The sequence below is a fragment of the Sciurus carolinensis genome, chromosome 6 (genome assembly GCF_902686445.1).
Source record: "Sciurus carolinensis chromosome 6, mSciCar1.2, whole genome shotgun sequence".
NCBI lineage: Eukaryota > Metazoa > Chordata > Mammalia > Rodentia > Sciuridae > Sciurus > Sciurus carolinensis.
Window position 1 is genome coordinate 630,259 of NC_062218.1, and position 27,762 is coordinate 658,020.

The 27,762-nt window shown below is 61.5% G+C and overlaps 1 protein-coding gene across 1 annotated transcript; it reads right to left on the reverse strand.

Annotated features, from left to right (window-relative positions):
• Tppp (tubulin polymerization promoting protein) lies at nucleotides 1–24,605 on the reverse strand. Its single transcript, XM_047555318.1, has 4 exons — nucleotides 24,513–24,605; nucleotides 13,850–14,167; nucleotides 4,780–4,933; nucleotides 1–4,367 (listed from the first exon to the last, which is right to left on the reverse strand). Exons 2-4 carry the CDS (start codon nucleotides 14,161–14,163, stop codon nucleotides 4,173–4,175), a joined length of 663 nt encoding a protein of 220 aa, XP_047411274.1. The 5' UTR covers nucleotides 14,164–14,167; nucleotides 24,513–24,605; the 3' UTR covers nucleotides 1–4,172.
• Nucleotides 24,606–27,762: the final 3,157 nt, after the last annotated feature.

The following is a 27,762-nucleotide window of genomic DNA, read 5'->3' on the forward strand; positions in this document are numbered from 1 at the left end:
TGGTAACACCTTTATTCACCACTTCACCAACGACACGAGGCTAGCAACGGCAGACAGGACAGACGTGCAGACGACAAGAGCTGCTTCACTGGAAGCTTACATGCCAGCGCGAAAGCAAGCCCAGCGGGCGACACGGTGCCTCGCGCTCTGTGGGAGGGACAGCAGGGCCCTCAGACCCCAAGGACCTTCCTGGGAGCGTGGTTCAGACATCAGCAGAAGGGCCTTTCTGTGGGAACACCCATGACATCAACATCACCCATCACACTGATAAAGTGATACGCTCGGTACTCCTCAACGTTAATAAAATAGTGTAAAAATATATTGCATATATATATATATATATATATAAATTTGTTTCCCTTTCTTGAAAAAACTTAGTACAAACTAGTAGTAGTATATTATCCCTTTCAAGTTTCTTTTAAGTTGTGCGCGTTTCCTTTGTCATTTGGCTTGGTTTAGTTTTTTAAGAGGTCTAAAGGAAGAGACGGCTAAGGAAAGCACTCAGAAAGCACTCAGAGGCCTGGCCTGACTCCCCGTCACATGCCGTGGACAGAGCCACACCCCTGAAACACCAGCGTCAGCGCTGTCAGTAGTCAGTCAGTGGAGGAAAGCTGCTCAGTCAGGGTCTGGGCGCTAGCCTGTCAGTACTCCACAGCACAGCTGAGTCGTCACCCTTTGCTGCACTCAGCAGGTGACACCAGGGTGTCCCCAGGTGGCACTCGCTGCAGGGCAGAGCAGCAGCCAGCTAGAGCAGCCTCTGTGGAGGACGCGAGCCCACAGGCAGACACGTCCCCCGTGACTGCCGTAGGCGTCCCGGCCCTGGCCTGCCTCAGCTGCTCCCTCCCCACCATGGTGCCAGAGCACAGGGCCTGTCACCTGGGTGTGGCGTGTGCAGCGGCTGTAGCCGCCAAGGCTGCCCAGGGTCGCCCGGGGCTGCAGCCACTGGAATCCAGACGGGGTAACATTCAGGTGGGGGTGGCAGGAAACCCACAAGCGGAACCACTCAGGTGCCTTCAGAACGTCCCTGTCATTGTCACCTGCCCTCAAACGTAAGACTAAGGACACTGAAAGGTGTAAAAATACTCCAGTATAAACGTGTATCTCCTGCCGTGTTTTAAACTCTGATTTTGGTGAAGCTCACCATTACGACCCTGCGGACCTCTTACTAGGTGCTTATCCTAAAGCATTAAAGAGAAATAAATAAGTCTTCTGCCAGGACCAGTGTTCTCTAACACTGTCCCTCTCTCCTGGGTGTCTCCGGACAGAACCTGGCCTTGCCACCAGTGTCTCCTTGTGATTTGTCCCTCTCTCTGGGTGTCGCCTCCTGACAGAATGTCACCTGAGAGGACCTGTCCTTGTCTCCTGGGAGTCCCTCCTGACAGAACGTGTCCGTGTCTTGGGTTGCATGCTGTGCAGTTTCTTGGATTCACAGATAGACACTGACCCCTGTGGAGCCGCAGTCAGTAGAAGCTACTTGGCATGGCGTACATCATGCAGCAAAGACAAACACCTGTGTGCGCACGACGCACCTCGCCTCTGCAGAGGGCACACGATTCAGTACAGTTTTAAACCACGGTGACCACTAAGTCCTCCTGGGTTGGTTTTTACTGCGCTTTCCTAGCCAGTGACACAGGTGGGAGGGGAGGGTGTGTTTCAAAGTTATACTTTGAAACTGACCAGAGAAGGGTGCAGTCCTCACCCACACGTGTCTGAGGAAGCCCTTGGAACCTGTTGGGGACAGGTAGGGGACAAAATGGGATCCACTTGTCTGATGTCACATGGTGGGACAGCCTAGCACATGGGGCTGTCCTTCCCCAAGCCCAGGGGCACCCTCGGCTAGGATGTGGAGGACCACCAAGGTGCAGCAACTTGATTTTCTTCACAGATTTTCATCACAGGTTTGTGATGGTGACCAGGGATGCATTCTAAAGCTCTCTTCAGAGGTGAGGGCGTGGCCTGGACAGGAGCGCGCCTTCGGGAGCCGGAGATGGCTGGTGCTGGCGCTCTGCAGCCCGGGACGTGTGGCCTGCGGCTCTGTGCTTCTCTCTCCAGTTCTGGGCAGTGAGGTCAGGAGGTGCTGGCTTTGGGGTGGGGATTGAGGTGGGTGGTCCCGAGGATGGCACTAGATTGCTGCTTCTGCTTTGACAGGTGTCCTCGTGTGCCTGCAGCAGGCCCGCTCAGGATTTGTGGTAGGGGACCCCAGGGGTGCCTCCCTGGCCCCATCTCCTTGGGACCCTGTGGGTGACACCCTGGCCCCGGGGCACTTGCCTGTAGGGGCTGAGGTTCTGCTGAATTCACATCTCTATTACTTGGTTTGGCTGTGTGGTGGGAACTAAGCTTCACAGGCAGAAGAACAGGAGAACAGCAGCCTCAGACCAAGAGACGGCCAGCTGTGGGGGCCTCCTGGGGACCAGGGGTGCCAGAGAGGACAAGAGCCAAGAGGTGTGGGGTGTGCTGGGGTCCGGGGACTGCTGGGACTGGTGACGGCTGGGGAACACTGCTGGTTTGTGAGCACAGGGCTGTTGGGATCGTGGTGCGATTATTTCACACTTAGCACAGAGTGTTTCCAACCTTTCCCACGTGCTATTTTGGCCTCTAGATTTCACACAAAAGACCAGCTCAAAGACAGGAGTGCTGGGCTGGGTTGGGCACCCTGCCGGCTTCTCCCCAAACCGGTGAGATGGCACCTACGGGTCGTCTCCAGGCCTGAGACACACTTCTCGTCATCAGTGCAGGCACCTGGGCTCCCAGGACCTCAGAAGAATACTGTCCTCTGAGGCCACCCCATCCTCCATGGACGCCAGCAGTGCTGAGGGCCTGGAGGACCTGTTAGCTGGGACCCGAGGCCCCTGCTGTGCTCAGGGGCTGGCGTGTGGCCTCCCTGGGCTGCAGCTGTGGCCAGGCACTCTTCAGACTCAGGGGAGGTGGGCTGCCTGCAGGTGCCATGGCAGGAGGAGGGCCCTCCTGTCTGCCTGTGCTGTGGGCTGGGCACGGGTCCTGAGCAGCTGTCTGCCCCAGTCAGTGGCCAAGGAAAACAGGCTCCTGGGAAGCATTTCCACAGGCGGCCATGGGCTCTTTCCAGGACCTCACAGCCCCCAGGTTGCCCTGGGAATAGCTGGTGGCAGCTGGTGGCACATGCCTCTTGGCCTCTGTGTGGCACAGGAACCGAGCAATACTGAGGAGGGGCTGCTGCGTGGCACCCTTGTGGTGTGGATGGGCAGGGTCCTGCACTGGCTCTGTGCTGGCCCTGGGCACTTAGCTGACCATGGCAAAAATGAAACCCCGTCAAATGCTGCTGGCCTGTCTCCCTGGACTTGGTTCTGAAGGTGTGGTGTCCAGGGCATTGGGAGAGGGTGGGGGCCGAGGCCATAAGCAAAGCCGGCAGCGCCAGCAGGGCCACAGCGGGAGAGCCTGGAGGGGCCTCGCTCCCGCTGAGGCTGCCACCTGGGCTCTGCACCACACGTCTCCCGACCAGGCCAGTGACACCGCAGAGCAGGAGGGCCCAGCAGCCCAGCAGCTCGGCACTGCGTAGGAGCGCAAAGGGAGAGTGCACCCTTCCCTCCCAGGTGCTCCCTGGCCAGCCCAAGGGTCTGCTGTTGCAAGATCTTGGCGTGCCTCTCACCTCACCGCCCTCACAGAGACCTGTCCACAGGCGTGTGTGTGTGACCTGGAGCCATGGCCTGCAGGTGGCCTCCTGGGGCGCCCCCACGCAGAACCTCAGACCCTGCCTGCATCCTGCTAGGGGAAAATGGTTTGTGCTGTTGGTTAGTTTGTTAACTCCTGTTGTCCAAGAGGCTCCTGGAAGGTGTCAGAGGTCAGTAGGGCCTCCGACAGGGTCTGTCCTACTTGTCCCCACACCTACCGGCTCCCAAATGCCCTTTCCCTGCAAGCAGGCATCCAGTGTGGTGCAGTCCTGGGAGACAATTTGGAAAGGGCTGTCAGTTCCCAGTTCTGGACCAGACAGCTGTGTTAGGAAGGGTCAGTGAGTCAGGACCCAAACCCAGGTCTGAGAGGTGTTGTGGGGCAGGAGGTAGCCTGGGTGTCCCCTGCCCAGCTGAGAAGGCGGAGGCCCCAGGAGTCCAGCCCAGTGCGCAAAGGAATGTGACGAAGTGGGGCGGGGTGTCAGTCGGGCCGCGCCTCTGGCGCGTCCCCAGCGTCCAGGGCGTGTGCAGCTACTTGCCCCCCTGCACTTTCTGGTCATAGGTGCCCGCGTGCTTGTAGCCTGGCACATAGCCGGACTCGTCCACCAGGTCCACTCGGCCAGCCTTGCCCTTGCCCTTGCCCGACGGGTCGAAGCGCTCCTTGTGGGAGCCGGTAAACTTGGTCGTGTCGGTGAGCCGCGACACAGTGGGCGAGGACACGGCTTTCTGCGGGGGAAAGTGGGGAGGAGAGCGTTAAGAGGAGTGGGTCAAGGAGGCAGGCGAGCACAGCCACTGGCTGGCGACTTGGTGGGGTGGGGTCTGGACACATCCATCTCCCCTGATGCCGGCTCAGTCCTGGGTGCAGACTGACAGTCCTGCCGGTTCTCCAAACCTGCCCAGCATTTAAGGGTTGACTGCACCCACCTCCTGTGGCCATCCCAGAATAGGAGCAGTGGGAACGGCGCCTGGCCCCTACCAGACCCCGCCCCTCAAGGCCCTGCCCATGCCAGGCCCCACCCCTTGAGCCCCAGGCCCCACCCATCCCAGACCCCACCCCTTGAGGCCCTGCCCATGAAAGGCCCCGCCCATCCCAGGCCCCACCCCTCAAGGTCTTGCACAAGTCTGGCCTCCCACTCACCGTGACCCCTGAGATGACAGGTGCACGGCCCTCAATGAGCCGGTGCACCTCGCGCACGGCCTCCTCGCTGCTCTTGTCCTTGAACCGTTTCCTGGCCAGCTCCTCCAGCGCCTCCTGGAACTGTTCGAAGGTGATGGTCCGGCAAGACTTCCCTCTGTGGGGTCAGGCGCAGTGAGCATGGGAGCAGACGCCCATCAAAACAGCCCTGCCCAGTCACTGAACCCAGACGCACAGTGGCCATGGGGACAAGCCACTGCATGCAGCCTGGAAAGAGTTTCCAGCAAGCACATCCTTCGTGAAACATGGACATTAGCACAGCTAACATCCCAAGATGGGCTTGGTGGCCTCTACTAGGCAGAACGAACTAGAAGAGGCACCCCCACTCTCCCAGGACACCGCAGCCCTGCACTCTGTGGTCACTTGGTACAGCCACCTCACCAACCCACACCTGCACCCCCAGGACCTTCCCACGGACCCCTGTTTCCCCTGCCTCCATGGGGACCTGAGTATGAGCAGCTGGGGTACAGTCAGCCAGCAGGTGGCTCTAGGGTACAGTAGCCAGAGCCTCGGTGAGTCCGAACACATCTCACAAGTTCACAAAGTCCTCCCTCTGGATGTCATTCAGGCAACTTGAAAAATGTTCCCAAATTCTCTTTACCTTAGAATTTTACTTTAAAAACATTTTCAACTTTGATAGGATCTGTCCCAGCTAATCCAAATCAGTGAGTTTTTCAATGTTTTGACACTTGATGAGGCTCAGGTCTGCATAGGACCCTGGGGAATACTGGTGGACCAGCCAGAAAAGGCTACCTGGAGGGGCCAAGCATGCTGTGACTGTCCAGTTCAAGCCCCAAGTGTCCAGGACTTGAGAGACAGTAAACCTGGCAAGGATGAGAGGGACCTTGCACAGTCAGAATGGTTTGAAAAGTGAGAACCAAGTTGGAAAACAATGCACAATCCAAGAGGAGCTACAAGGCCTCGGGAAGAGCAGTCGGGAGAAAAGCACAGCGCGCTAGAAGAAGGCTATCCCTGTGCACCAGCATCCCTCCGGCCCCCCCTTGCCCCACAAGGCATCCACTCGGACACACCCCAGTCCCCCGAAACGCAGCACACTTCAGGAAGGACATGAGCTAGTGAAGGTTTCCCAGAAATAACAATGCATGCACTCCACAGTGAAGCAGGAGGAGACTGGACTGTCAAAAGTCTAAAAGCTGATCTCTTTAAGACACTCTTAAGGAAAGGCAGCCACAGACTGGGAGAAAACATTTGTAAAACACAAACCCAATAAAGGACTCACACCTGAACATGCAGAGATCTCTTTAACACTCAACCGTACGAAAAAGAAATTTGGGCAACAGATCCAAAAATCAGAACCTTCCCAGACAGATGGCTAACAAGCCCAGAAGATGCTGCACAAAGACCTGCACAGGGAGACCCCGCAGGACCGTGCAGATGCACAAGTAACTTGTCAGCAGCGTGCAAAGGGCCTGTGGGATGCACGGAGCACAGCATGGGAGCGACAGGGACCACAAGGTGAGCACCGTGGGCCCCAGAGTCCCATCCCCAGGTCCTGGCTCCAGAAGGATGAAGGCTTGAGCCCCTACATAGCCCCTCATGAATAGTCACTCAAGTCTAAAAACCCAGTGTCCTTCCTCACCGGCCTTGCAAATACACTGTGGCATGTGGACCCCAAATGAATGGTACACACAGGGACACTGGACCCCAAGTGACCAGGCTGAGGAGCTGGACATGGAGATGCCTCCAGGCAGTTCCCAACAGAACCTGTGTCTTAACTGGCACCTGAAACATCCCACACTGCCCGCCTGTGTCCTGAAACACGGGACATCTGGACCAGACACCCTCAGGGCAGGAAGAGAGCTGAGCCCGAAGGGAAGATACCCCACTGGGAAGCTCCCAGATCCTGCGGCCAGGACCCTTACACCTCAGAGCTGACGGGGGACCACTGAGGCCCCCCGCCACGGGACTGGGTGTCCCCCAACACACTCTAGAACTGTCTCATGGGGGCTTGGGCTTGGGGGTGCAGGGTGGGGGAGGTCCTAGCCCCCGAAGCTCACGGTCCTGCATGTGCCAGCTGAGCCAGCCGTCCCGTCTCCTGGCTCAGCCAGCCATCTTGGGCCGCTGGACCCTGCAGCCCAGTGGTGCCTGGGTCTGACAGCCTTGCTGTCCTCTCTGGGCCCTGGGGGCCTCTGTTTGTCCTGGGCTGTGTCAAAGCCACTCTTGTCTCCTACTCACTGCCCTGCTGGGGGGGACATGTGAATCCAGGCTTGCGGCCAGCCTGGTGACCCACCACTGAGGCACACAGCCCTCTGTGGGTGGCCACTGCACCAGGCGCCACCAGCACGAGTCACAGGGGAGGAGGCTGACAGGGCCCCTCAGAGGCCACATTCACATTCAGGACTGGACGCCTGCTCGGCTACACCAGGAGCCCCACAGTGCTGCCCAGGAGAGGGAGCCCCAGTCTCAGCCCCGGAGCTCACAGAGCGTCCCCAGGGGACCCGGCACTCACGCCCACAGCAGTGCCCAGTGAGTCTAGGAAGACAATGCCCGTCTCTCCCGAAGACACACGTCCCACTCCAGGGCTCTCTGGACACAGTGAGCCTGCTTTGTACACCCTGGGACCAGGGGCCTCCCAGAGCGCGGCTCCCCTGCCCTGGCCCTCTGAGGCAGAGCCCTGCTCCAAAGCCCGCCCAGCAGGATGAGCAGCTTGCCTTTGTGCCCCAGGCCCGCAGGGGACCTGGCGGGGGCATCAGGAGCCAGCCTTGGGTCAGCACTGAGCTAGAGGTCTGCACCTCAGGACCCGCTCCCCAAAGGCTGACCCACCCTGCAGCTCTGGGCTCATGTAGAGCGTCCAGCCTCTTCCATAGGCACCCTTGCAAGGGGACCCTCTCCTCAGGGATGGATGACCAGAGATAATTCGGAAGTTTGGAGAAGGCTGCTGGCTCCCCTGGGCAGTTTGGGGCAGTTTGGACCCCAAAAGGGACCTTTCAGGAGGGCAGCTCACCAGAGAGTGGGCTGCAGTGCGGGCAGAGCTGCCCCTGCACTTACAAGGTCAGAGCAGGAGGAGCTGGCAGCATGCGGGCCTGCAGCTCCAAGGCCCTCCCGGCCCTGGGCAGGGGCTCTGGGCAAGGCTCTGCCTGGTGGGGACGTCGCCTGGCGGGGAGCCCTTCTGCTGGCTCAGGTGGACAGGACGCGGGAGCTGCTCAGACAGACCGAAGCCGTGGTCCAGGGCTCCCCACACCCACCGACGGCCCCTGCCTGCCCCAGGACCCAGCCCCAGGATCCATGCTGAGGTGAGGCTGAGGCTAAACCTAGACCAGGGCTCTCCAGGGTCTGGTCAGGTGGCCGAAGCAGCAAGCGCACTCAGGAAACCCATCAGGGGCAGGCGGCGGCCTATGCCCCGTACCCAGGGCCTGGAGGGCCTGGACGTGGGCAGCCTGTGAAGGCACCCCCACGCCTTATCTCAGGAAACCAGAGCCCTTCCTGCAGTCCACTAGGCTCAGCCCCACCAAGTGGTCAGGCAATGACCCTGCTGTGGCCCCACTCTGGCCCCCAGGCCATGGGCAGGGGCTGTGCCAGGGCTGCTCAGGTTTCACCAACCCGCCTCCCAGGGACGCCTGCGACCCAGACGCTGTGAGAGCCCTCTGGAGAGGGAGAGCCGTCCTTGGGTCCCTCCTCACGTCTGCGTGGGGCCACGGAGGCGCTCGCCAGGGCCTGGGCTGTGCCTCCGTTAGTCCACTCCCCGGCCTTGGGGGCATGGGAAGCACTCGCCTGAAGTGCCTCCAATAGTTTCTGGGTGTTGGGGTAGGTCATGCTTTACGTGGCCTGAATGCATTGTCCAGCTGGCTCACAAGGTGGGGTGGACACTTGTCGCCAGAACTGCCCCATTCCCTTCTTGACTCACCAGGACCAGTCAGACCTTGGCCCGGGGGCCACCAGCCACAGACCCTCAGCCAGATATGCAGCACGTGACCTTTCCAGGGGCCCCACCCCCAGGCCAGGACCCCTAGGTCTCCCCTCATGGAGAAGCCATGGCCTCTGCACTCCCACGTCTGGCCACTAGAGGGCCGCAGAGAGGCGGGAAGGGAGGCAGGGCTCCTGGAACCAGGAAGCTGTGTCTTGCCCAGGCCGCGGGCCCACCCTGCCATGGGGCATGTGACTGTGTCAGGGCTGCTGGGCCCCAGGCCCAGTAAGCAGAGCCGAGGACAGGGGCGTCCAGGGTGGGCGCAGAGATGAGCGCCCACCCGCCCGGCCTTCCTGGGACGTGCGGGTGTATCCAGAGCATATGGCACCAGCCCCTCCCGGAACACACTTAGGCAGGGGCTCTCTGGGGGCCTGGGGCCTGCTCCCGCGAGCTAGGCTCAGCTGTCTGCAGATTTGGGAAGGATGTCCTTCAGGTCCTGCTGGCCATGGCGTATGGCTGACCTCAGGTGGCCATCCATACTAGCGGCAGCCAGCAAGCCCTTGGGGCCCGACCCTGCTCCCTACGGTGGGTGCGGGCCTGTTCCCAGGGGTAACCTGGCCATCACACAGCTGCCTACATGGGTGCTGGTGGGACGTGGTGCATCCTGTCTGCCGGGCACACACCCAGGTGACAAGCCTGGCCCTAAGCCACAGCTCCTCGGGTTGACCCTCGGCCTCCCCACCTGGTGGATGTTGGTCAAGACAGGTGGCAGCAGACCTGTGCCTCCCACACACCTTGCTAAGGCAGGGCAGGCGCACACAGCAGACCTGCTGTCCATGCCCCCAGGGCCCCTGGACCCCACGCTGGGCCCTGCCTGAGGTCTCCATTGACCATTTGGAGACTGGTCGTCCTGAGCTATTTGCAGCAGGGGCGTCTGGATTAACGGTAGTCTTCCTTAAAACCCGGCCGAGAGCTGAAAGAAATTCGTTTAAAATCTAACACATAGCAACATCAAAACAAACAAGCGCTGCCGTGGCGACAGGGACCTAAACAAAGGCTGCAGATGCCCGGCTGGCGCCACGCCCGCACAGCCGTGGCAACCTGCCCTGAAAACAGAGATAGTGGGACTTTGTCTCTCCCAAGCCCTGTCAGTCAGCGACTTCCTGGCAATACCTAAGTGCTCCTTGGGGTCCCCAAGCTCCTGGAGGTGGCCTGTGGGCAGCTGCTGACTGCCTTGAGGGGCTGTGGACACCACTCCTAAGTGCCAAGCACACACCTGGCACAGCCCCGTTTCCCTGGAAACCTCTGAAGGGGAGATCCTGGCAGTCCCCTGGCCCCAGTTCTCCAGCCCTTTCTGCAAGACCCCAAGACCCTGTGCCAGATCACTGTTCCCCCAGGATCTTGATGAGGACACCGTCCCCACATCCCTTTTGGGCCACTGTTTCCCTCTCCCCAAGGACAGGGAGAGAGCTTGGGTCTCTTGTTCCTGCAGCCTGGGGGCAGGGACCTACCTGGTAGGTCCAGGTCACAGCGACCCAGTGGGGTCCAGGCTTCAGGTGAGGACAGTCCCAGGGTGGGGAGCACGCTGAGGGTGGCCCCAGGATCCTCAGGCAGACAGGGAGGCCAGAACCCTGGGCCTCTCCTGGCTCCTCGTCCTGGCCACCTGTCTGCTGACCCAGCTGTCACGGGCCCCGAGCACTGACAACACCCAGTCGCCTGGGACCAGGTCGTGACCTCTCGGCACTCTCGGGGCTTGGGCTGCAGACACCCTCAGACCTCGACCTCCAAGGCTGGAACACCCCAAGGTCCCCGGGGAGCCTGGGTCTGCGGTGAGGAGTGCGCCATGCCTTGGAGTAGGGCCAAGCCTCAGGGGCAGGAAGGACGCATGTCCCTTGACATGGGGTTGTGATGCCCGGGCCTCTGAACCCTTTCTGACCAGTGAAGCCCAGCACATCGGCCACCACTGCAGGACTGACAAGTCCCACACTTTGCGTGCGCACATTCTCAGCAGCCGGAAGGTTGTTGCCCACCGTCCACTGGCCCCTGGACAGGCCACTTCTTCCCGCCTCCCACCCAGCCATTCTAGAAGCTTCCTTAGCACATCTCTGGGCCTCCTCGCCCCAGGGTCTGCTCCTGACGACCCTGGACGTGCCAGGCTCACTGAGGACACCAGAGAGGCAGAAGGGGCCCCTTGGTGGAGCTCACTAGCTTCTCCCAGGCTGCCCGGCACACCCGTGGTCCTCGCCAGCAGCCAGCAAGGCCTGGCTGAGCAGAGGGTGGGGCTTGCAAAGGACCACTGCCAACAGGAGCGCTAGGGACAGGGGCCACGTCCTCAGGGGTCAGCCCTGCCCGGCCTGGCTGGGACAGCCTGGCCACAGCCAGCGCCACAGAGGGCAGCCGCCCCAGCTGCACAGCGGACCCCGTTTCCTTCCTGTGTTGGCGTGGTGGGCACAGCCACTCAGCTGAGCAAGAGCTCGGGCACCAGGATGCGGGCAGGGCCTGGGCCGAGGCACAGTCCAGGTCAGTGCCCTTGCCCACAGTCAGCCCACCTGCCAGAGCAACCTTGGTCACCAGGACCTGCCTGTCACCACCTGGGACTGTCCACTGAAACCCATACGGCAAGTCCAGTTGCTACGAGGAGGATGAGCATTGCGCCCCAGGGAACAGACCATGCCCATGACCAGCCCCAGGGAAGCACAAGGAGCCCCAAAGGCTGGGGCAGGCTCCCCCGCTGAGGCTGGCAGAGAGTCTGTCCACATGGCCAGGGGCTGGCTGCCTCGGTGAACTCCAAGGGAGCCTGCGGACAGCAAGCACCAAGCCCCCAGGTCAGCCACGGAGGAGCTTCCGCTCTGACAGACAAGCACCCTGCTGCACCAAGCCAAGCATGCCCCTGGGTCCTCCCGCGCTGCCCAGAGACCTGCCCGCCCCAGCTTGTGGATGCAAAGCAAGATCGACCCCCACCCAAGGTCATACCTCCCAGGCTCTCAGAGCCACAACCTCTGGGGGTAGCAGTGGACAGCAGTGGGGCCCCGGCCAGTGCTGCCACAGCCACCTGGTGCACAGAAGTATGAAGGAGCAAGAGCTGGGAGAAGCACAGGGGCCGCTGTCCAGGGGTGCACCGGGGGGGTGAACCCCTCCCCAGGCAGGGCTGGGTGTCTCTGGAGCTGGTGCTATTAGAGGCTGGGCCTGGGCCCAGGGGCAGTGGGACACTGGCCAGCCTGGAAGTCAGAGTCTGGGAAGGTGGGGCTCAGCCCAGAGGCTCCTGTGGTGAGGGCAGGGCAGTGACCACAGGCCCTGGAGCTGCCACGGCCTCCTCACATCCCAGACAGCTGGATCCCAGGAGGAAACAGGCCTGAGCCACCATGGAGGAGATGGAAATAGAGGGGAGACCTGCCCACCAGGAGGACTGACCTGTCCACACGGTCTCCTCAAGGAGGGCATTCTGGGTCAGAGTGCCCACACAGCCCCTGGGCAGGTCAGTCCAGTGCAGGGGTCTGGAGGTCCACTGCAGAGGGTCTCATGGTCCCTCTGGTGTGACTGCCCATCACCCTCAGACCACCAAAAAGAGCTGCTGGCCCAGGAAGCTCATCCGATCTGCGGCAGCTCAGCGGTGCCCCCCTCTGGGAGAACAGGGAAAGGCCGGCGGCACTGGGGGTGGGGGGGCACTAACACCGTGGAGCCCCTTTCTGGGGGCCACAGCCTTGGCTCTACAATCCCACTCGGCCTTTTCCCTCCAACCCCAGGCCTGCAGCCCAAACAGAGGCCCGGCGTCCTGGGCCCACAGCGGGGTGGTCAATGTGACCAGCACCACCCTTTCCCATGGGGGCACAAGCTGAGGCCCACCCAGCCCCTCATTGGGGCACCAACTCCACCCGGCCCCACGTACTGCCCCTCCCTGCTGAGGCAGGAAACACGGTATAGCCCCTGAGCACTGGGCATGGGAGGCCCTTGGCATCGAGAGCTGGAGACGGTCCCAGCAAGCGGCACCCATGGAGACCCACAGGGACGCCCAGCAGGGTGGGGTGTCTGACTGGCAGCCCTGCCTCAGAGACCAAGGACAGCAGGAGGGCAGGAGCACAGCGTGAGGCACATGGGGCCACCTGAAGCAGACGCAGCAGGCGCAGGCTGGACCTGCACGGGGTAGGAGGGTGACCAGGCCACGCCACTCTCCCTGGGGGTGATGGTGGGGTGGTGGTAGCCAGAGGTCATCCTGGTGCCACAGAGATGCCCACGGAAAGGCAAAGGGCAAGGTGCCTTGACACACTTGCCAGTGTCCTGAAAGGGTGTGCACCACACGCAGGCACACACAGTACACAAGCACATGCAGCATGCAGGCACATGCACACACACAGCATGCAGGCACGCACACACAGCACACAGGCACAGGCATGCAGCACACAGGCACATTCAAGTATACGCAGCACGCAAGCACACACAGGCACATGCATCATGTATGCACACACAGCACACGCAAGCACACGCAGCATGCAGGCACATGCGTGTGCACATAGCACACACAAGCACACGCAGCACACAGGCACACTGAAGCATACACAGCACACAGGCACATGCATCATGCACACACGCACAGCATGCAAGCACATGCACACACACAGCACACAGGCACACACACATAGCACACAGGCACACGCAGGCACGTGCAGCACGCAGGCACATGCACACACACAGCACACAGGCACAGGCAAGCACGTGCAGCACGCAGGCACATGCACACTCATACAGCACGCAGGCACGTGCAGCACGCAGGCACATGCACACACACAGGCACACAGGCACACACACAGCACACAGGCACACACACAGCACACATGCACACACACAGCACACAGGCACACGCAGGCACGTGCAGCACACAGGCACATGCACACAGGCACACACACACAGCACACAGGCACACGCAGGCACGTGCAGCACGCAGGCACGATGCTCCAGCGCTGTCCGCAGGAGTGCCAAGGGCTGCTCTCTGCGCTACCAGCTCATTTCCTGGCCCGGGTCAAAGAGGGGAGCACGGAGGCTGCCGGGCTGTGGGGCACTGTCTCCCCTTGGGGACAGGGCTGCCTGGCCCCCGAGCTATGCCCGCCCGTGTCCAGAGTCTGGGCACACGGCTCCCTGGCCCGGCGCGCTTACTTGATCTTGCTGAAGACGATGTCCACGTCCGTGACGGTCACGTTCTTGCCGTCAATCACGTGGCAGTCCTTGCAGAGCTTGGACCAGTTCTTGCCATGCATCTCCCTCCCGGTGGCCCGGGTGTCCCCGTGTACCGCGAACCGCCGGAAGGCCTCCTCCAGCGCGCTGAGCTCCGGGGCTGCGGCCCCACCCTCGCCGGTGCCCTCTGATTCCAGCGACAGCCTCTTGGCCGCCTTGTCCTTTGCGGGGTCCCCTGGGGACTTGGGGGGTGTCCTGTTGGCAGCTTTGGCAGGCTTGGCCTTGCTGTCAGCCATGTTGCTGAGGAGGAAGGAGAGAAGATGGGTCACTGCCTCTCGTGGTGCCAGGCCACAGGCAGACTGGCAGCATGCGTGGCAGCCGATGGAGGTGGCCGGCCTCAGAGCCCACTGCAGGACCTGGCTCTGGGACGGGCTGCGGGCCTCCTGTGGGCTGTGGGCCGCGAGGCTCGACGGCTCTCTCCGCCCAGCCCCCAGCCGTGGCCTCCTTCCCGGCCACGCTGCCGAGCCGCTCCAGGCACCCCGGGGTCCATGAGAGGACACTGTGCTCAGGGTGGACCAGGCCAGGCCAGGCATGCTGCTCTTCTCCGCTGAGGCTTCTGACCAGGCCAGGCTTTGCCCAGGGGAGGGGCCCTGGGGACACTGGAGAAAGGCCTGCCTAGGAGCCCAGAGCCCATCATCGCCCCCAGGCCCTGGGGGGGACTCGTGTCGGGGGCCTGGGATGTCGGCTGCCTGGACCTCGCAGATGCTGATCTTCGAAGCAGGTGACGGCGTCAACAGGGCTGTGCCCCCTCCCAGCAGGACTAGGACATGCAGGGCTGGGTGGACCCCACCACACGGACACTGTCGGCCCCAGGGGTCAGCATGTGGTCAGTTCCAGCCCTGAGGAGCAGCATGAGGGCTGGCCAGCACCTCCCTGGGAATGGGGCACAGAGCCCACAGGAGGGTGTTCCTCCATACGGGTGCACTTGCTCACGGGTCAGCATTAAGCCCGCTCAGGGCCTCAGAGGTCACAGGCCCTTCCAGACTGCAGCACCCTGAGCAGTGTGGCCAAGGCTGGGAGTGTGGCCGAGGGGTGGCAGGCACAGCCCCTGCCAGCCCCGCCCACCCCCCAACACAGCCAGCGCGACCCAGGTGACGCTCAGCGGGTGGGCTGTGGGCTGCAAGGGCGGGTCCTCCCCAGCATGCTCCTCCCTGGCTGGAGGCTCCAGGTCACTCCTGGGGGCCAGAGCAGCCGCGCATGAGGAGACGGCTCATTTGGAAACTTTGCTGCAGTTGGACCTGAAGCCTGAAGCCCAGGGGTCCCCGACATTCCTCCAGGGTGCCGTGACTGCATCTGAGCCATGTCATCTGAGCTGTGTCCCTCTCCCGGCCTTCGGGGTACGTCACACGTGAGGAAGACCATGCTGGGTCGTCACATGACTGCCTCCCACTGGGACAGACACAGGTGACAGGTGACAACATCAGGCAGTAAGAAGCACAGAGGAGAAAGTAAGGCCAGTCAGAGAGCGGGCACCAGCTTTCCAGATGCAGGCCAGCGTGGTCAGCTCTGTCGCACTCTGTCCAGGTTCCTCCTGCACAGGATGGTGGAGACTGCAGGCACAGCATGGGGCCCAGCAGGAAAGGGCAGGAAGACAGCGATCTGGGCCGGGCTCTGGGGGCAGCCCAGGGCACCTAGTCTTTCCTGCTCTGAGAAGAGATGCTTCCCACTGGAATTTCCCTCCCATGCTGTGCACTTTGAGCAGAGAGCCGGAGCTGCTGCAGGCAGCTGGGCTCAGGAACCCGGCCTCGCTCCCCAGGGGAGGAGTGGTCACAGGGAGCCTGGCTTTCCCCAGGGACAGGGCAAAGGCAGAGGCTGCCGGGGACCAGGGAAGGGAGTCTGCAGGGTTGGTAGAGGTCAGGAGCAGTGTGGAAAGCTGCCTCTTGAACCTCAGCCCTGAGACCCTGGGCCTGGCAGAGTGGCGAACTTCAGGGTGGCACCTGCAGGCCTGGACCTTCTTGCCCGAGGCTCTCGGGAGGCTTGGGGCAGGAGCAGACAGCCGTGCAGAAGACAAGCCCGTGAACATGACCAGTCTCTGCCCGGGTGTTCATCTGGGCATGTCTTACCCTGAACACGTATGACCTTGATAAAATATCTCAAAGTAGTTAAAAGAAGAAGAGAGCCTCTCAGTGCGGCTGTGCGAGGCCCCAGGCTCCTCCTACTGGTACACAGAGGTGCCCACACCAGCCTGAGACTGCAGGCCCAGCCTCCCCCTGTGCCCCTGCCCACTGGCCCCAGTGCTGCTGCCTTTCCTGCCCCAAAGACTCCAGGTAAATCTGAACTTGGGAGACATCACCCCTTCCCACTGTGCTCACCTCTGCAGGAGGTAAGGTCATTTAGAAGAGGCTACAGAAGAGCTGCTCACCTCAGGTGTGGCCCACACTCAGGTGTGTGTCCTGCATCCCCGTCCTTCATCCCAGGTGTGTGTCCTGCACTCAGGAGTGTGTCCTGTAGTCAGGAGTGTGTCCTGCATCCCAGGTGTGTGTCCTGCAGTCAGGAGTGTGTCCTGCAGTCAGGAGTGTGTCCTGCAGTCAGGTGTGTGTCCTGCAGTCAGGAGTGTGTCCTGCATCCCAAGGTGTGTGTCCTGCATCCCAGGTGTGTGTCCTGCAGTCAGGAGTGTGTCCTGCAGTCAGGAGTGTGTCCTGCAGTCAGGTGTGTGTCCTGCAGTCAGGTGTGTGTCCTGCAGTCAGGAGTGTGTCCTGCATCCCAAGGTGTGTGTCCTGCATCCCAGGTGTGTGTCCTGCATCCCAGGTGTGTGTCCTGCAGTCAGGTGTGTGTCCTGCATCCCAGGTGTGTGTCCTGCAGTCAGGAGTGTGTCCTGCAGTCAGGTGTGTGTCCTGCAGTCAGGTGTGTGTCCTGCAGTCAGGAGTGTGTCCTGCAGTCAGGTGTGTGTCCTGCATCCCAGGTGTGTGTCCTGCATCCCAGGTGTGTGTCCTGCAGTCAGGAGTGTGTCCTGCAGTCAGGAGTGTGTCCTGCATCCCAGGTGTGTGTCCTGCATCCCAGGTGTGTGTCCTGCAGTCAGGTGTGTGTCCTGCAGTCAGGTGTGTGTCCTGCAGTCAGGAGTGTGTCCTGCATCCCAGGTGTGTGTCCTGCAGTCAGGAGTGTGTCCTGCAGTCAGGAGTGTGTCCTGCAGTCAGGAGTGTGTCCTGCATCCCAGGTGTGTGTCCTGCATCCCAGGTGTGTGTCCTGCAGTCAGGAGTGTGTCCTGCAGTCAGGAGTGTGTCCTGCATCCCAGGTGTGTGTCCTGCATCCCAGGTGTGTGTCCTGCAGTCAGGAGTGTGTCCTGCAGTCAGGTGTGTGTCCTGCAGTCAGGAGTGTGTCCTGCATCCCAAGGTGTGTGTCCTGCATCCCAGGTGTGTGTCCTGCAGTCAGGAGTGTGTCCTGCAGTCAGGAGTATGTCCTGCATCCCAGGTGTGTGTCCTGCAGTCAGGTGTGTGTCCTGCAGTCAGGAGTGTGTCCTGCATCCCAAGGTGTGTGTCCTGCATCCCAGGTGTGTGTCCTGCAGTCAGGAGTGTGTCCTGCAGTCAGGAGTGTGTCCTGCATCCCAGGTGTGTGTCCTGCAGTCAGGAGTGTGTCCTGCAGTCAGGTGTGTGTCCTGCAGTCAGGTGTGTGTCCTGCAGTCAGGAGTGTGTCCTGCATCCCAAGGTGTGTGTCCTGCATCCCAGGTGTGTGTCCTGCAGTCAGGTGTGTGTCCTGCAGTCAGGAGTGTGTCCTGCATCCCAAGGTGTGTGTCCTGCATCCCAGGTGTGTGTCCTGCAGTCAGGTGTGTGTCCTGCATCCCAGGTGTGTGTCCTGTAGTCAGGAGTGTGTCCTGCAGTCAGGAGTGTGTCCTGCATCCCAGGTGTGTGTCCTGCAGTCAGGTGTGTGTCCTGCAGTCAGGAGTGTGTCCTGCAGTCAGGTGTGTGTCCTGCAGTCAGGAGTGTGTCCTGCAGTCAGGTGTGTGTCCTGCAGTCAGGTGTGTGTCCTGCAGTCAGGAGTGTGTCCTGCAGTCAGGTGTGTGTCCTGCAGTCAGGAGTGTGTCCTGCATCCCAGGTGTGTGTCCTGCATCCCAGGTGTGTGTCCTGCAGTCAGGAGTGTGTCCTGCAGTCAGGTGTGTGTCCTGCAGTCAGGAGTGTGTCCTGCATCCCAGGTGTGTGTCCTGCAGTCAGGTGTGTGTCCTGCATCCCAGGTGTGTGTCCTGCATCCCAGGTGTGTGTCCTGCAGTCAGGAGTGTGTCCTGCAGTCAGGTGTGTGTCCTGCAGTCAGGTGTGTGTCCTGCATCCCAGGTGTGTGTCCTGCAGTCAGGTGTGTGTCCTGCATCCCAGGTGTGTGTCCTGCATCCCAGGTGTGTGTCCTGCAGTCAGGAGTGTGTCCTGCAGTCAGGTGTGTGTCCTGCAGTCAGGTGTGTGTCCTGCATCCCAGGTGTGTGTCCTGCAGTCAGGTGTGTGTCCTGCATCCCAGGTGTGTGTCCTGTAGTCAGGAGTGTGTCCTGCAGTCAGGAGTGTGTCCTGCATCCCAGGTGTGTGTCCTGCAGTCAGGTGTGTGTCCTGCAGTCAGGAGTGTGTCCTGCAGTCAGGAGTGTGTCCTGCAGTCAGGTGTGTGTCCTGCAGTCAGGAGTGTGTCCTGCAGTCAGGTGTGTGTCCTGCAGTCAGGAGTGTGTCCTGCAGTCAGGAGTGTGTCCTGCATCCCAAGGTGTGTGTCCTGCAGTCAGGAGTGTGTCCTGCAGTCAGGTGTGTGTCCTGCAGTCAGGAGTGTGTCCTGCATCCCAAGGTGTGTGTCCTGCATCCCAGGTGTGTGTCCTGCAGTCAGGAGTGTGTCCTGCAGTCAGGTGTGTGTCCTGCATCCCAGGTGTGTGTCCTGCATCCCAGGTGTGTGTCCTGCATCCCAGGTGTGTGCCCTGCCCCCTGGGTATGTGTCCTGCCCCCAGGTGTGTGTCCTGTACCCCAAGCATGTCCTGTACCCCCAGGTGACGGATGTGCCATGAACTTGCTCGCAGCACAGGTCCCCGGCCCATTCTGCTGAGCCTCTTCCTGTTCCCACAAGCCATGCCCCGAGGAGCAGAGAGGAGCAGGCAAGAAGAATCCGCAAAGTGAAGCCAGATGATGGCCCAGGCCAGGCGACCTGCAAGCTGATCACATCTGCTCCCACGAGGGCCTCCCCAGGGGTCAGGATGGGAACTGGTAACGGATCCGTGGGTGTGGGGACAGCCTGTGTTACCAGATTTGCATCTTCAGGAGGGCAGGGGAGGCCAGCTGGCGGGTGGAATTACAGAGGCCACAGTGGGAGGAGAGCCAGGGCAGCTACCAGACGCTGGTCCCTCCTGCAGGGCCCAGAGACCCCCTGCACTCAGGCAGGCTCTCTCAACCCCATGCCCACAGACCGCATGCCCACCCAAAGGGCTGTCCAGGCTCCAACAAGCCCACAGCACATCCTCTGCACTGCATCTTCCAGAATTAAAAACACTGAATGAAACTACAGAAAAAAACTTTCTGAAGCAAAAACCAAAGAAAAGGTGACAGAAAGACCTCACAGCCCATGTGTCCTAAGTGCACAGCCCTCTGCAGGACAGTGGGGGATGAGAGTATCAGAGAGGTGTCAGCAAGCAGGACCAGGTGTGTGGATCCAGAGCAGGTACTGTGAACAGGACAGGTCACTGTGACTATCACCAGGTGGGGTCTAGAGTCGGTGCCCACATCAGCACCAGTGACAGTTACACTGACCAGGGTCTGTTTCTGGAAACAGGTGTGGTGAGGAGGGCAGGTGTGTGCCGCTGGGCAGCTTCCCTGTGGTGGGCAAGTGACACCTAGTGTGTACCTCTTCAGAATCAGGTTCCCGGAGGTCCTGCTGGGTTCTCCCCAGCAGGATTCAGCACCCGTCATGGCTGTTGTGTGGTCCTCCTGACTGAATCTGGCACCCTGTTGGGGCTCCTCAGCCTAGTTCTTCCTTCTGGGTGAAGCACCCGCCCCTCACTAGTTAGAGTCACCTGTACCTGCCCTGGGAGCAACAAGGGCACAGGCAGGACAGGGTGTCTGCTGCTGACCCTGGGGGTGGAAAGGGCTTTGGAGCAGCTGGGAATCGGAAGGAGGGAGGCTCCTGGGGCAGGTGGAAGCTGCTCCAGCTCTCCCCAGCTCTGGACAGGTGATCCTAGGACCCCAGGCAGATGCCCAGGCTTAGAGGGGATGCTGGTGTGGATGCCCTGTGGCTGGAACCCTCCATAGCTGTCCAGGCATAGCACCCTCCACTGGGAATGCAGCCAGAATGGCCCACTGGGCCTGGATGGACACCTTGCAAGCAGCTCTGCAGCCACTTCTGCTCCAGAAATGCCCTGTGGCAAGCCCCAGGGCCCCAGGTGAAGACACTCCAAGGCCTGAGAGAGCGTGGCTCCTGCTCAGGCGCAAGGAGGCCCTGGCCTTGGAGCCGGGATGTCACTGGGCTGGAAGGCTGCAGACAGGGAGGAGGGAGTGGGAAGGGGGGAGAGGGGCGAGGGAGGAAGGGGAGGGGGAGGATGGAGAAACGGGGAGGGCGGAGGAGGAGGGGGAAGGCAGGGGAAGGCTCCGTTCTGCACAGCAGCGTGCAGATCTGGGAAGGGCTGCTGCTGAATGTTCTGTGGGCTCCGTTCCAGCCTGGCCCAGTGCCCACGGGCAGGAGGGGTGGCTGTGAAGAACTCGGGACCCAAATGCATGTGACGATGCTGCAGACCCCCCAAGGGACCCACTGACTGAGCACCAGCCAACTGGTGCATTGGAAGGCGCTCACGGCCAAGGTGCACTCAGGGACAGCAGGCTGGAAAGACCACAGTGACCTGAACCACAGAGAAAGTCGCCTCAGGGGCGAGAGGAAGCAGCAGGGCCCACTTGAAGCTCACCTCCTCGTTCTCCCCAAGGCTTGGGCTCCTGAACTTAGGGCGGTGACCCAGCATCCACCGTCAGGTGAGGCTTGGCTGCATGGGATCTAGAAGAGGGAGGGTTCACCCAGGGACAAAGGTGTCCAGAGCCTGGTCACTCCCGGAGACTGCACTCGCTGCCCCTGCCCTGTCTGGCTCTTTATTTCAAGTCCACTTGGGCATAGTGTGGCCCTTTGGTGATTGTTTATTATAATCATAAAAGGCCCACCCACCCTACTCTCCACAGACACTCCATGTGAATGGCCACTCGTCTCTGCAGAGGCCACTGTCCCAGGCGGGGAGAGCCCCATGGGCTGCACAAAGCAGGCATTTTCTGAATGTGTGTGTCCATCCTCCAGGGCACACAGCAGGGAGTCCCAGAAGCTCATGTCCACCAGGCAATGGTTCTGACCATTAGCACCTGTGACCTGGGGCCATGGGGTGACCAGGGTCACCCATGCACACAGCCTTGACCACTGATCCAGAGATTGTGGGATTGGAACCCCAGGGCTGGTGTGCTGCCCTTCAGACCAGCCAGACCTGACATCAGACCCCACCCCTGCTGGCAGTTCAAATGTGATGCCCAAGGCAGCAGGGCGGGAAGGCCAGGGGTGGGCAGGCCATCCAGGTCCACCTAGGCCTGCAGCTGCTGCTGGGATGGAGCTGCCACCTGCCCATCCCCCCTGGGCCAACAGTGTCCACGGTGAGGCCTCCACATGCCCCACACCTCAGCCCCACTGGGGCCTGGCGCGGCCCCACAGGGACACCTGCCAGCTCTGGGGGTTGGTGCACCACAGGGTTCAGGGAGCAGGAGGACCATCCTGAAGACCACGGCGCTTGTCCCTCCAGGGGACGCGATAGCCAGGTTCTGTCCCGGAAGCAGAGGAAGCAGATAGCAACCACTGGCAGACACCAAGCATGCCGGTGCCTCCACCTGGGCATCCAGCCTCTGGAAGGGTGAGAAGGAAGATTCTGTTCTTCACAAACATCCATTCCTGGGACGAAGAGCTAGCGCCCCAAGAACAAGTGAGGTTGGAGCAGCAGCTACAAGCAGGACCAAGACCCAGGAGCTGCAGAGGCAGGAAGGAGCCTCCCGGGAGCCCCAGAGGAGGCCCACCCTCTGCACTGAGGCTGGGCTTCTGGCCTCCAGACTGTGGGAGAATGGTTTCTGTCACGTTAAGCCACACGACCTGTGCCAGGTTGTCTGGCGGCCTCCGGATTCTGATGCCAGAAGAGGCAGTGCCCCTCACAGAGGCACAGTGCATGAAAAGACCCAGACACCAGGCCAGTTGGAGGTCTGCCCAAGAGGCAGGATTTTGAGACTCCTACATGACACCACCTGGCCCCCAGGTGCCAAGTCAGGGGCAGAGAAAGATGGTGCCCAGGCCAGTGAGGAGGACACGAAGGGCAGCATGCCCCAAGGAGCTTGTTCAGTTAGGAAAAGGCTCACCTGCATTCCCATGCCAGGGGACATCTCCCAGACCCAGGGGCCCTAGGAAGACACTGTCTGACAGCTAAGTGGGAGGCCGTGCCGAGTGAGGCTGCGGTGGCTGTGTGAACCGCCTTCCTCCTGACACTCATTTGAAAGCCTTCTTATATTTCTTTCCCCAAGAAAGTCTTCATTTGGGCATTTAACACTAAACGACAGTGTCCAGCTGAGTTGTCACAGGTCTTGCACAGTCATGGGGGAGTGTGGACCCACACAGCTTAACTCCCATCAAGAACTGAGGCAGGGACAGCTGCTGTTTCCAGTTTACATTTTCCTAATAACAGTAAGCCACTTCCCTGTGGGCTTAAGTCTAGGGGCTGCTGGTCATAGAACCTGCACTCTCCCGGACACCCCAGCAGGAATGATCAAAGCCACTTCCAGGAACTGGGGCTCCCTCCCTACGGAGTGCTGCTAAGCTGCCATGGGTAGGGGATGGGATGGGGGCTGCAGTGGGTACAGGATGCCTTGGGTGGGGGGCACCCTGGGTCATGGATGGGGTTGCCATGAATGGAGGACACTGGGTGGGAGATGCGCTGGGTGCAGGACGATGGAGGGGATGCCCCGGTGGGAGATGACACGGGTGGGAGATGCTGTGGTTGGGGGATGACACCGGTAAGGGATGTCATGGGGGCTGCTGTGGTTTGGGCACTTCACAAGAGGAAGCTGGTCTCCCCAGGAGGGGCTGAGCACCTGGTGGCAGGTGGGGGCTGGGGGCATGTCCAAGTCCCAGATGTGGCTGGGTAGCTCCACCCCTTCCTTCCCAGGAAAGCCTTCTGCATAAGCAGGAGGGTGGATGATATGCGCTCCACCTGCTGGAGAGTGGTGTCCGGGTGGGCACAACTGTGGCATCTGACATGCTGAGCTGGATGCCTCCCCACTGCTGGGCAGCTATAAATAGCCCTCTGGAGCAGGCAGCCTCCCCCGAAAGCTCTAGATCCAGCCTCTGGTGGACTGGGGAGGAGCTGCCCAGCAGGAAGGCTGGACTCCCACACCTGGGAGGTGATGGGTGGTCTGAATTTTCTTGGTGGAATCCCACAGTGATCTGCACGTTCCCCAGCGAGCACCATGCGACATGGGTAATAGTGGAAACAGTTCTTACTGCGGCGCCAAGGCGTGAGGAAGATGGAGGAAGGGGGACCAGGAGGTGAACATGACGCCAAGGACACCGCCTACCCTCTAGACCCGCCTCCAGCCTCTCCCCTGCCCGCACAGCAGTGGTCAGGTGTTCAGCACCACACCTTGCAGGCCCGTTCGGGATGGGGAGCCCTCTGGAGATAATGCCCTGTGGACCCTTCCCCCAGGAAACCCCGCACCCTGATACGGCAGGCGTCCCGCGTCAACCGGCCGGGCGCCGCCAGGATCCTGTGGTGCGAGAGGGGCCGGCTGAGCTCAAGGCTGGGCCAGTGCTTGCTGCCTGCAGACCACGACCCCAGCGGCGCCCGTGCCTGTGGGCTCACGTCACTTCGGGGGCCGGGCAGCCCCGAGGCCGGAGGGGCGCGTGAGCGCGGCGCGTTCATCGGCGCCCCCAGGAACGCGCATGCAATGGACCCGTCCCTGGGGCCGTGACAGCTGGTCTGCTGCTCCCGAAAGACGCCCGAGCGGCAGGGACAGGGGCTGTGGAACAACCGGCCACAGAGGGGCGCGACGCTCCCCTGCCTCCTCTCAAGGGCCTCATTTACATAACCGAAACCGCAGAATAAAGAGCCCGTCCTCCCCCAAAGGCAGGGCAGAAGCCGCGGTGTGAAGTCTGTGTCGCGGCAGCCCTCGCCCTCCCGCTGGCCGCGACGCGGGTGCTCAGCCTGTGGACAGCCGAGGCCCGGCGGCGCTGTCACCTGCGGGGTGCGGACCTTGGCGCCCGCACTCGGGCCTCCGCATCTCAGTGCGCAAGACCGTGGCCTCGATTCACACCTCTGCTCCCGAATTTTCCCTTTCCTTCGGCGGCGGCCCGGGGCTTGCGGTGGGCGGGCGCCCGGCGCCCTCCTTCCACCTCGGTGAGCTCTGACGCAAAGACAGGCCTGCTCGGGGCCAGTCAGGGACCTGTCCTCGGAGCCGCCCCGCCCGCCCCCCGGAGCGGCGGCGCAGCTCCTGCGGCTGCAGCCGGCGGTCAGGACGCAGCCCGGGGGAGAGTCGCAGGTGGCGCGCACGCGGCCGTCGGGGGAATCGCAGGTGGCCGGTGAGCGGACCCGACCAGACCTGCGCCCCAGGCCGTGTACCGCGCCCACGCGGCGCCCGCTTACCTCGGAGATGCAGCCACTGCCACTGCGGCGCGGCGCCTCCGCGACTCGGCCGCGCGCCGGGAGCCGAGCGCTGCGCCGCCGCCCCGGCCCCGCCCCGCTGGCCCCGCCCCGGCCCCGCCCCCCGGCCCCGGCCCCGCGCGCACCGCGGCCCCGCCCAGCCCGAGCACGGTTCCCCGAGAGCAGCGAGGCCGCGATGCCTTACAAGGCCTCCCGCGCAGGCCCCGTCCGCCGCCGGCGCCCGCTCGGCGCAGGGCGCGGCCGTCCGCGGGGCGTGGGAATCCGGCGGAGGCCGGGCGGGGACGCACCTGGCCCTCGGGCCCAGGAGCGTGGCCAGTCCCGGTGGGCACCAAGGCGGAAAGGCCGGGTCAGCGGCTGCGCCCCACGCCTGCGTGACGCGGGCGGCCTCTGGTTACCTGTGCGAGAAGCGCGGTCCTGAGACCCCCTCTCACTTCTCCTGGGGACACCTGCCTGGGGTCTCCAACCTCTTGATCATGGGTGGGGGGGGCGGGAAGAGCACAGCCCTTAAAAGGTCTCGTGGGAGAAGATTCTGGGCAGGGACGGCAGGGAGGCGCGTAGTTTTGGGGCTACCTTGGTCCTCGGCCATAGGACACTTCTGGCTTTACTACTGTGGCTCTGGTGGACCTCAGTACCCCCACCAGGGCCATGTTCACTTTGCTGGCTGCAGCGCACCCGTCACATGTTGGCTTTGTCCCTTTCTCCTGGCACCAGGACCCTCCCTCCCGCTCTGCCCCTTTCTCTTGGTTAGAGCACCCCCCACCTCCAGTAAGCAGGACCTCCCCACACACCCCAGCTCTGTCCAGTTACACACCAGCAGTGACCCATCCAGCCTCCGTCTCCATCTCAGATTCCAACTGGCTCTGGGAGCTGTGAACAGGCAGTGCTGGAAGCTGAGATCTGACCTACCAGCCCATGCATGGGTGAGGATCTGGGGCTTCAGGAGCCAGGAACAGCTGGGCCCTTGGGGACAGCTTGTCCCCATCCCAAGCTGCTTCCTCTCAGACTCTCTGGTTTCTTGTTCTGCTAAAACTGGCCAAAGATTCACTTCTGATTCTTGCTCCCCTGAAAAGTCCCAAGTTCAGAGACAGGGAGAGTCTGAGAACTCTCTGCGGAAGGGTGGGGCCAGGTCCAGTCCCTCTCTGGCCCTCTCTGGGACTTGGGGCTCTTTCCGCTAGGTGGAGGCTGGGAGCCTGGTTAACAACAATGTAAATTACCATCTTCCTATTGTGTATCAGCAAAAACAGACACTTATATCAAAAAACAGGTGTTTCCAAAAGCTTTGCCAACACTCCAGACAGACGCTCTAATTTTTCCAAGGAAACAGCGGAGGCTGCAGCAGACTCAGGCAGCAGCTTTCAGGGCCTCGGGAAGGAGGGGAAGTCAGGTTGGCTCAGCTGCAGGAGCAGTGTATCCAGGGTGCTAAGGGAGCCTTCAGTGTGAGGCTGGGAAGAGTGGCCGCCCGCAGCCCTCTGCTGCTGGACACAGCCATGCAGGGCAGGTTGGCTCTGTGCCAGCTTCCCCGTCAGGAGCCTGCCAGTCCATGAAGACCATCACAGTTGTGGTGAGACCGTTGGGGTGTGCCGTTTTATGGCAGGCAGCCCTCAGACATGCTGACATGGTCGCCTCCAGCAGGGGCACCTAGTCTTGCCCAGCTAGGAAAGTTAGGTCCTGGTTTGGGAATGGGAGGGCCCTTCACCCAGCCTGGCCTCCTGACTGGCACACTCTTGGTAGGATGGCTTTGCACCTTGGCACTTGGTCCCATTGCAGGACCTGGATGACCTCTGCCCACCTCCAATTGTTCAAGACTGGCTATCAGTGGATATGCGTCACAGATGCCCTGTGAATGGGTTCTGTAGGGTGTGCACTCATCTTATGGGGCTGCCCTAACAAGTCCCCCCACATGGGTGGCTTAGACCTCGGGTGACTCTCCCTAGCTCTGGGGCCAGAAATACTCACTGTGCTGGGGACAAGCCCTGTACCCTGTGGGGCTCCAGAGAGTCCCCTGCCCCTTCCAGGTTCCAGGCCCCAGGTTGTATCCCTGGGCCCCTACCTCTGCCCTCATGGTCCATGACTGTCTCTTCTGTGTGTCATAGGACACTTTTCACTGGATTTAGGGTCTTTCATGATGATCCAGGATAAGGTCCCCTCTCAAGTTCCTTAAATGAATTATATCTGCAAAGACCCTAGTTACAAGTAAGTCACATTCCATGGTCCGTAGTGAAGGTGAACGTTGGCACGCTGCCACCCGCATGCAGGTGCTTTGCCTGGTCAGCTTGGAGACTTACCCAGGCACCCAGTGCTCCGTCTTCACAGTGTGGGCCCGTACCTGCACAGGACAGGTCTGCAGCAGGAGCCTCAAAGCCCAGCAGAGCCCCTGCAGGGGGTGCCCTGAGGCTGTTGGCTCAGTTGGCTGAGGCCTGCCCAGCCGCTGGCCTGTTGCAGGAACTGGGCCCTGAGTCTGGCATTTCCTCTCCAGAACTCCACCTGGTACTTGCTGGTTCTACCACAAGGACAGTCCAGTTGAGAAAGAGGACGAGGACAGGGTCTCTGGGGCTGAAGCTCAGGCAGAGAGTGGTGGCCCGGAAGCAGGGGTGGTGTGGCAGGCTGCTCTGGAAGCCCTGGAGTGGAGTGAAGGCCAGGATGTGGGGCCACCCCATCTGCTGCAGGCAAAGGCGGCGGAGCAGTAAGTGGGCGGCCCCTGCTGAGGAGCGGTTCTAGGACAGGCTCCTGGGGACCCTGGCAGGGCCCTGCCTGCTGAGGACTGGCCCCCAGCGTGTGGAGAGACGGTGCGCCGAGGCCTGTGGGGGGCTCAGGAGCCCACCCTTGCATTCCCGCCCTGCTCCCACGGCCCTTGTCATGCCCAGAAGATGGGCCTCCTGGGCGCCTGTGTGTGCACTCCCCTCTGAGCTGAACTGTGCCCACGACATGCTGCCCATCCTGCCCAAGGCGGCACCGGACACTCACTCATGGTCTCGTAGCCCACGCAGCTGGACAACTTCACTGCCATCGGTGACTCTGGGCTTGGGATCTGCAGAGCACACCTGGACGCCCCGTAGGCCTCTGGCTCCCTGCCGTGTGCCCTGGGGTGCCTATGGAGCTCTCAGGAGGTCTGGGCTGCCCTTGTAGGTGACCCACCTACCTGGACTGCAGCTGTCAGAAGCCAGGTCTGAGTGCTGCACAGGCTGCTGGGGAAGCTCCGGGCTCTCCAGGTCACAAGTGGACAGGGGACGGT

Bases quoted from the DNA above. Each gene is read 5' to 3' on its own strand.
- Tppp (XM_047555318.1), bottom strand. From the start codon at position 14,163: ATGGCTGACAGCAAGGCCAAGCCTGCCAAAGCTGCCAACAGGACACCC. The intron at 4,934-13,849 runs GTAAGCGCGCCG...CTGACCCCACAG, and splicing joins ATCGTCTTCAGCAAGATCAA to AGGGAAGTCTTGCCGGACCA. The intron at 4,368-4,779 runs GTGAGTGGGAGG...TTTCCCCCGCAG, and splicing joins CTGTCATCTCAGGGGTCACG to AAAGCCGTGTCCTCGCCCAC.